We start from the raw sequence: 8,859 nt of genomic DNA, 5'->3' as shown, positions 1-8,859 counted from the left end.
ATATCAAAGTGCATATATATATAAAGCTGATCAATCTTTGATTAAAAGAGTTTATATTTATCAAATAAAAAATAAAAACTAATGAAAAGTGACTTAGCATTTAGCATTAAGAAGCTTTAATAAGCTTACTGTAGGTTCTTTGACCTGCTGTGTGAAAGTGTACTTTTTATTCACAAACAAAAGCATGAGTAGAGGCATTTTTCCCACTTTTTCTCATCTTTTGTTAATTGATTTTCTTTTTTAGATATCTTTCTGACTCTGTCAAATAATACCTGAGGATTACACTTCCCCAGTCTACTAATTTCAGATATCCAAAATATAAATTTTCTAAATGGATTTCATTTATTACTCTAAACTTCCCATTATTATAATGCATACTAATACTCTAACCATTGCGACTAAATACAAATTCAAATCGCTTTGTTGGCTTTGTATTTGACAACCAATGCATATTTTAATTTAAAGAGAATAGTTGAATTTCGTTCTCTTTATTTATATTAAAGGATGAGTTTAGAAATTCAGATTAAAAATTCTTTTTACAAATATGCGGTAGAAGACAAATGTTCAATTACGGCATTATTATAGCTATCTCCTTTATGGGTCCCAATATAAGGTAACATGAAGCTGCCTATTTTTCAGAATTATTGGCTTTATTATGAGGGTTCTTAGGTATTACGAACACCTTTAATACTAGGGTTGCCTAATACTCTATTGTTTAAAGTTGGACTAGTGGATAAAGTTTTGTTTAATGTCTTGTAATAATATATTTTCTTAAAAGTAATTACATTATAACTATAACTTAAAGTAATGAGCTATCATCTTAAGATTAAAAGAAAATTATATATATATATTTTTTCTTTTGAAAACAGAAAAGGAAAAAACTTGAATTATGTGAGCAAACGCATGTATATCAAATGTCCCAACAGTTGGAGCGAGAAGACTATTATCGTTTTGGGATTGGATAGTGACCCATTTGGAAGAGAGTAGACCCATAAGAGATTTAAGAGCGAATTAATCCACAGAAGTGGGGTTCATGTTAAAATAATAGCCCCAGTCCCCAGATACTAAATAACAAAAGAAAATTAAAGGGTTTTGGGCTTATTTGTCCATATGTAGATCAGACGGTAGCTATCAGGGATCATATTGAGGAAATGAGATGCACCACTTTCTGCAAAACCCACCACCAAATACTTATATTAAGATAGTGATTCTTTTATAAGTGGGTTCTAAAATTGAACAGTCTTTATCTCTCTCCTCAGGCGTATGTGGATTGTGGAAGTGGACCTTTTCCTTTTACCTCTCTTTTGTTTACAGCGTTTCAAAGATGGAAGATAATGGAACCCTCATTCACTGTCATCCAGGTCAAAGGTTTCTCTAATTTCTCATAACATTACATTACAGGCTAAACTTTTAAAAATGGATTCAGGGTAGGGGTGCCCAGTTTGCATGTATGCCACGTGAGTTCAACAGTTGAACCAATGACTACGACCCAATTTATTCAGTCTCATGAGCTATAGCTGCAGCTGGTATCTAGTCCTTTTCGTCCTGTCAAATTAATAATTAATGCATTCTCTGAAATTTCAATACTTTTTACCTTCTTCTTTTTTAACAATTAGAAAGACAAAGTGAGCACAACTAATGGCAGCATCTGTTATCTGTATAAATTTTTTATTATTCTTCCAAATGTGTATTAAATTAAACCTAATTTAAAATAGATGTTCAAATACATTTATAACAAATTTTTTGTATAATTAGATTAGTAAAGAAGTATGAATACATCTTAATTGAGGTATAAACAGCTCTTATTCTATCACAGTAGTTTCTTCGTGATTGAGACAAAAGATCTTAAATAATAATTAAATGGCTTGATGTCTTAAGTATAATTTTTTTAAATGAAGGATAAATTTCTGTCTTTCCCAGAGTCGTCAATCAATCCCCCTGCCAATTCTATCTCAAATTTCAATGGCCTATCAATAGACATCTGATTGATTACTAACGTTTCTCAAGTAAAGATATGATAAGGTTCTATAAATAAATGAGTAACATTTTAACAGATAAACATTTAAAATATAAATATTTATTTAGAAAACAGATAAGTATTTAAAATAAATCTTTTAATGTTATTTATTTATTTAATAGCTGATAAATAAAAAAAATATCTCTGGAACCAACAATTTGGGTTACAAACTTGAAAAAGAAGACCTTTGAATACTTTGACAAGAAAGTAGAGAGTATGGAGATAAGAAAAGGTTAGCAGTGAAAAACCCAATTCACTTAAAACAGTGAAAAAGTAAAACAGAAGAAAGGGTAAGAAACTGGTTCCCTATCCATATATTTACAGATTCTGAGACTTGGCAGACTGCTCTCACATGACTAACCTGCTAAATAAAAAGAAAAAAAACCCATTTCTTCTGCTGATCTGCATACTCTGTCACCCCCATTTTCACCAGTACTACCACCATACTCCAATTCCTATCTCTAACCCTAACCCTAACTTTCTCTTCCTTTCTTTTTCTTTTCCTTTTCCTTTTCCTTTTTATTATTTTTTATTTTTTTTTATCTACATCAACACAAACCCATTTCACTTTACTCAATTACCCAGTATCTCTCTTTGCACCTTTTCCGACTTTCTTGCATTATTCTGGCTCTCCCAACCATGGAAGCTTTTAGCTTGCTCAAATACTGGAGAGGGGGCGGCGGCGGCGGCAGTAGTGTCGTTCTTGGCTCTGCTAATCCCACTCTTAACTCACGCGCCACCACCATTGTCACTCAAAACCCCATTGAGACCGATGACGACGACGATGGCGAAGATGACGATGATGGTCCTTTTTTCGACTTGGAGTTCGACGTGCCCGACGAAGAAGAAGAAGAACAAAGCAGTAATAGAGTTAATGGTGATACTGAGTCTGACGAGGAGGAGGATGATTGTCAGTTTAATTTCACGCTGAATGAGCGTATTGATCAAGATGTTTCGGTTTCACCTTCTGATGATTTATTTTTCAAAGGAAGACTCGTTCCAATTGAGCCTTCTTCTTCTTCTTCCTGTTCTTCTGTAATCATTGATGCCTCAGAGCCTAATTCGAAGCCTCAGTTCCCAGTTTCTTTCTTGAAATCCGCAACTAAATTTCGAGTCTTCATGTTAGGATTCAAAAAGTCCAAATTAGAGAAACCAGTAAATGATAAGCCAGCATCAGAGGCTAATAATGAAACAGCGGCTTCTAGTACTAGTCCTAATAAACAGAGTCAACAACAAGAAGATGAGAAAGAAGAGGAAGCAACAAAACAGAACAGGTTTTTTACTGTCAAGTTTAAGGTAGAAGAAGTGCCTATCGTTTCTCTCTTCACGAGAGACAACAGTAAAAGCGCTAATAAATCGCACAAGCAAACTAATATACAGGAAACTGCCACTGCTATCAGCGCGCCATCTTCAGATGAGAAACGATTTTCAAAAGACGTAATGCAGAACTATTTGAAGAAGAAAGTCAGACCACTTTATATTCGTGTTTCGAAACGCTATGCAGACAAGTTAAGCTCAGATTCTGGACCCAAACAACCACCTCCTTCAACGGCGGTTACAGCCCAGAATTCTTCGCCAACAACAGTAATTGCTGAGAAGAAGCAACCGGAGACGGAAATAACGGCTGCAGTGAGCAATGTGAAGAGCTTGAAACAAGCAGGACTCAGAGTTGTGTGTAAACATTTGGGGAAAAGCAGATCAGCGTCGTCTGCGGTGGCGGCGGCTCCGTCATCGTCGTCAAGGAGAAGGGATGATTCGCTGTTGCAACAACAGGATGGAATCCAAAGTGCTATTCTTCACTGCAAAAGATCATTCAATGCCTCTAGAGGTAGTTTAATATTTAGTACCGTTTATCAACTGACCTAATGAATGAATTAATATAATTTAGTTTAATTTAATTTGAACAGATTGTGATTCTTCTCTGTTGTCAAGGTCAGTAAGCGATCCATCCCATGAATTGTCAAGGAAATCATCAGGTGAAGCGAAAGTTTCTCGAATTCAAAGTGTTTAATTATCCCAGAAAGGCGGGAAAATTGGGTCTGATATTATCAGAATTGTGTTGATAAATATAGCGTAGTATTGTATGTATTTTCAGGTTTCTTTAGATGTGGCGATTCTGTAGCTAGGAATTAAGTTATCATCAGTTCATTAGTCCATCATTTTCTTCCATTTCTGTAAATGGGTATCTTTTTTTTATTACTTAAGAAAAAAAAAACAATGTTATGTGTTTTTACTATGGGAGGAACTCTTTTGGTTAGGGTTAACAAAGGTGAGTGATGTTTGGTGTTATTGCTAAACTAGCGGAGGACGCCTACCTGAACTTTTACTAGTGTCTACAGAGCTTCATCTTTCTTTCAAAGTGAAATTACCGATAAGCAGATCTTTTATACAAGCATGAAGGAGCCTAATAAATCCTAAAATTTGTGAATTGATCCTTTATTGAACTATTAATTAGTTCAGGTTGAGGGCAAGGCAAATACTCACTTGAATAAGTTCCAATTCAATTTGCTTGTAGCATATGTTATGCAAACCAAGCTAACCTGCAATTCAATTTAGAACAAGTTAATTCTGAATCAAATTTAGTTTTTTATTTTTGGGTTTGCCAAACATGTTCCGTAGAATAGAAATGATAACTCAGTTGCTTTTTTGTGAATGAATGGATGGATGAATAATAATAATAATAATGAGTTAGTTTTTGGATTATTTATGGGTCCGCGAGTCAGGAGTGAGGACTGGGTTGGTGTCTTTAGTGGTCAGAGAAGTGAGGAAAGTGGTGGAACCTAAACAGTAAAAAAAGAAAAGGAAAAAAGAGATTTTCTTTTTTCTTTTTCTCAAAGGAAGTGAGAGAGCAGACAAACACCAGGGTTTAAAGATCAGGTCAGGGGTTTCAGAATTGCTCGACGACTGCCGTCTCTTTTTCTCCTCTCCTCTCCTCTCCTCGTCTTTTTCTTTTTGCAAAAATATAACTATGCATATTCCCTTTGGGTCAGCCTAATTTCTTGTTCCTACAGGGATACACTTATCAAAATTTCTTAGTCCATTCCGTGTCTTAGGTTTACGCTAAATACATATTTATAGTCATTTAATTGGTTTAATATTTTAAATTTAATATATTTTAATAGATAGCTGAATTTATTTTTTATAATATTTTAATATTTTTCTTAATATATATATATATATATATATATATATTCTTATGCCCTACTATAGATGGTCTAATCATAAAATCTTGGAATTAGAGAAGGCTCATTGGTGTTGATGTATGTTTTTGTGAAAATAACGTCTGGGATTCAATCTGTCTCTTAGTGTCATTGCTTGGGTCCTACAAAAGCGCTGCTTGTATTTCCACTCTGCTGTTTTATTGAGGCAAAACCTTTTTGTCGTTTTGGGCTTTTGGCCAGTAATCAGATTCTTTGTTTCTCTTTGCTTTTTAAACCTAATCCAGCTTTAGCTTAATTTATGGCCGAAACATTTGCGACCAGGTTTTCTCCTCAATTAACCCTTTGGCTTATACAAGTTAGCAGAGTTGTACATTATTGGCTAATGCTGAGGAGAAAATACCGACCAAAAATCTAATATAACCCAAACCAATCAAATTATTTGCCTTCATTTTTTGTTTTGTTTGCTCGTACATCATAAGCACAAAACTATAGTTTAACTTGTTTATTTATATAGGTGAGGCTTTTGACTCTTACCTAAATGGTGTTTGTGGGTTAAGATCGATGTCTGGATTAAATTAATGGTACTTGTTCCAAACATTAATATTTCTAGCTCGTGAGTCCTTGCATATGTGTATTTGATTATCTTACTATCTTCCAAATTCCTTTGTCCTCCTAATTCAACCAGCCATATTTAATGGCATGTGCAAAACCATATACATTGACCATATACAACGATATGCATGTGAAACTAAATATAGGATATTTGTATATATGCATGTAATTTAATAATAGTTGGACAAGATTGTTAAGTTATGGAGATATAACTCGATTATCTTGAAAGAAATTGGTTTAGAGGTAGCGAGACTTTTAAAATTCATGCTGTTTGTTTATTTATTTTTTTTTTCCTAATGATGGATTTATGATGTGTTCATGGGTGAATTGCTGGGATCACTTGAAATCACTTAAAAAGCAGGGGGACAATTGCAAGTGCACAGGGTAGGAAAAAAGGTCATGAAAGGGGTGCATGCAGGAATAGAGACTCTAACAATAATTGTTACTAGGAGCTGTATGGACAAAATCCCCCATGAGAAGCCAGCATGTCCAAAGTGAATAATTTTTTCCATACTTGTTTAGATAGAAGTAACACTTGGGCAGTTGACGCACCACCCCACAAGTTGAAAATTTTCTCCAAAGGGATATCTAGTGCATGCACCATGCATGAGACACTTTTGTATCCCTAAAAGTCCCAACATCCCTTCTTAAACACCCCCCCATAATAAGGGATTGGCTCTCTTTCCATGCTTGATTTGTCTCTCCTTTATTCCCCAATTTCAGTTTCTCTACATTATTTGAACTAAGCCAACATTTACACAGATAAATTAACTACGCAAAGTTTGTCATTAGAGCTCGAATTTAAGTCATTGGCCAAGTTCAAAATGAATCTATTGTCGATTAAACTTATAAGTGTTTAAATTTTTTATTTATAGTGGTCCCAATTTCTTATTCTTTTTTCTTTTTAAATGGAGGAATTCATGTGAAGTTATTGCTTGACTAACCATACCGATAATCCAATTGTTAATTATGTTTCAGGACCCCATTCGATAGGGGGCACCAAAGTTGTTGTTGGTGATGAGGGGGGGCAACATTGTCTAATTGTGCTTCCTTAGGGATCAATCTACTGAAGAGAAGATCAGCTTTAGCCAATTTTATGAATTAACGACGGGGCCCAATAGTGCTTGCATTATAAGATGATTGATGAATGCTCTTTAGTTAGTAGTGTAGGCAGCTAAGAAATCATTTCTCTTTTGAAGTTAAAAAGTAATTAATTTAGTATTTGCTCACCTTTTGTATTAGACCCTAAGTGGTATGATTCCCCAAAACTAAACTCCATTACTATGGGCTGAAAAATATCGACAAAGCCCATTTTTCTGTTAATTTGTATTTCCTTATGTTCTTGCATTTTAATCGAAATCAGGTTATTAGTCATTAATTATATATTTAAGTATTAATTGAAGTTTAGTAGTTAGACTTAGATTCAATACTAAAAAGAAAAATAAAAATAGAAAATAGGAAGGACCGAGTCATCACAATTTTAATAATAGCTAGCATATCTTTTTAGGTTCTCCTAATCTATCCCCTAATCATTCAATAATCATTTCTTTTGTCTCTTACTATTGGATCCTAAGAGAAAAGCAGACGTCCATTCCAATGCTCTATAAATAACTTTTTACAACTTAATACCCATTTGAATCCAAAGACTTAAATTAAACACTCCAGTTCTATTAGGGGCTAACCGGTGAATAAAAAGACAAGTGGCCATCAAAATCCCAAATGAATGGTTGCGATGTATGGTAATGGTTCTATCAAAATATTGTAAGATTAAAATGAAATTCTTTCCTTAATGATTTTCTTTTTTGAGTGAATAACTTCTTATTCCTATAAAAATTAAGAATCATTTTATGTTTAAAAGTTGACGCAAAACCGAAATTAGAATATAAATGATTCTGAATTTTTGGTATTTGGTTTGCCAAAAATATTCCAGATTTGAAATTAAATTCTTACATCAATGGAAATCCGAGTTATCCATTTCTTTAGAGAATGAACTTTCATTCTCATAATAATCAATTTAAAATAATTATTAGTCAAATAAATAAAATTATTATAAATTTCATATAAAAGCAACCACTATTAATATTGCAATCATAATTTAAGATATACTAATTAACTGACTACTATTAACATTATAAATAATAAATAATAATAAATATTTAAAAATACATTATACTATAAAAATATTATTACATATAAAAATAAAATGATAATAATATTATTAAAAAAAATGAATATTCTATATTTATTAAATTTTATTTTGAGTTGGGCACTTTATGTCTTACTAAATTTTTTATTTTATTTTTAAGTCTATTCTAATTCTGATTTTGATTCAGAGTCCGACTTAACCATTAGTATTATAATTCCTCTCAGAAAAAAATATTAGTATTATAATAAAATAAATAATCAAGAATTTTATGATATATAAGTAAGTTAAAATATATTTTATAATGTGTTAAAATATAAAAATATCTTATCATAATATATTAAAATGATATAAAATTTTAATTTCAAATTTAATAATTCTAATCTTGATTCTTTAATCAACTCAATAACGTATCTCTAATATCTTTGGATTCTAGTTATGATTTTAGAGTCAAAATCAAGTAAACGCTTATCTTGCTCCCTTATTTATCTTCCTTATCTTATTTTTGAACTGAAAACTCTATATTGAACTTATTTTCAAAGAGGTGCATCTTAATTTTTCATTGTAACCATTAAACTAAGGTTTGATGCATATCGCTATCAGAATTTCTTTTCATTCCAATTCGGATGTGATGTGTGGGAAGAACTATACAATGTGGAAAATCTATCCAAAAGGGAGACTATTTATTGTAATTTTTTTCTTTTTCCGAAACAACTATTTATTGTATTATTAAGTACTATAAACAACAATATTTCAATGCAATTGTCTATTTTTGATAACCCGATAAAGAACAATAGGTGAGTGGTCTAATCAAGTCTCATTTTTTAAAATTGAGAAATTCACTAACATTAATAGAAATTTATTATTGATTTTTATTTTAATATTATATATATTCTGCAAAAGAAAAGAATTGAGAGACAAGTAAA

General features: G+C 32.2%; 1 protein-coding gene across 3 annotated transcripts; it reads left to right on the top strand.

The window, feature by feature from the left end:
• Positions 1-2,282: 2,282 nt before the first annotated feature.
• On the top strand, positions 2,283-4,253 carry LOC8287450 (probable membrane-associated kinase regulator 2). 3 transcript variants are annotated; one of them, XM_015715089.3, is made up of 2 exons: positions 2,283-3,845; positions 3,955-4,253. In XM_015715089.3, exons 1-2 carry the CDS (start codon positions 2,657-2,659, stop codon positions 4,026-4,028), a joined length of 1,263 nt encoding a protein of 420 aa, XP_015570575.1. In that variant the 5' UTR covers positions 2,283-2,656; the 3' UTR covers positions 4,029-4,253. The 3 variants fall into 3 exon arrangements, with proteins under 3 accessions (XP_015570575.1, XP_015570621.1, XP_015570521.1); XM_015715135.3 differs by having other exon boundaries at positions 2,289-3,845; positions 3,950-4,190; XM_015715035.3 differs by having other exon boundaries at positions 2,300-3,845; positions 3,925-4,253.
• Positions 4,254-8,859: the final 4,606 nt, after the last annotated feature.

The sequence above is a fragment of the Ricinus communis genome, chromosome 5 (genome assembly GCF_019578655.1).
Source record: "Ricinus communis isolate WT05 ecotype wild-type chromosome 5, ASM1957865v1, whole genome shotgun sequence".
In the NCBI taxonomy this organism is placed as follows: Eukaryota; Viridiplantae; Streptophyta; class Magnoliopsida; order Malpighiales; family Euphorbiaceae; genus Ricinus; species Ricinus communis.
Note: the sequence above shows the minus strand (reverse complement) of the source record. Positions and strands in the feature narration are given on the sequence as shown.

What these genes read in the sequence shown, in the direction of transcription:
- LOC8287450 (XM_015715035.3), top strand. Translation starts at nt 2,657, where the DNA reads ATGGAAGCTTTTAGCTTGCTCAAATACTGGAGAGGGGGCGGCGGCGGC. An exon ending in ATCATTCAATGCCTCTAGAG is followed by an intron (nt 3,846 to 3,924) that starts GTAGTTTAATAT and finishes TAATTTGAACAG; the next exon opens with ATTGTGATTCTTCTCTGTTG.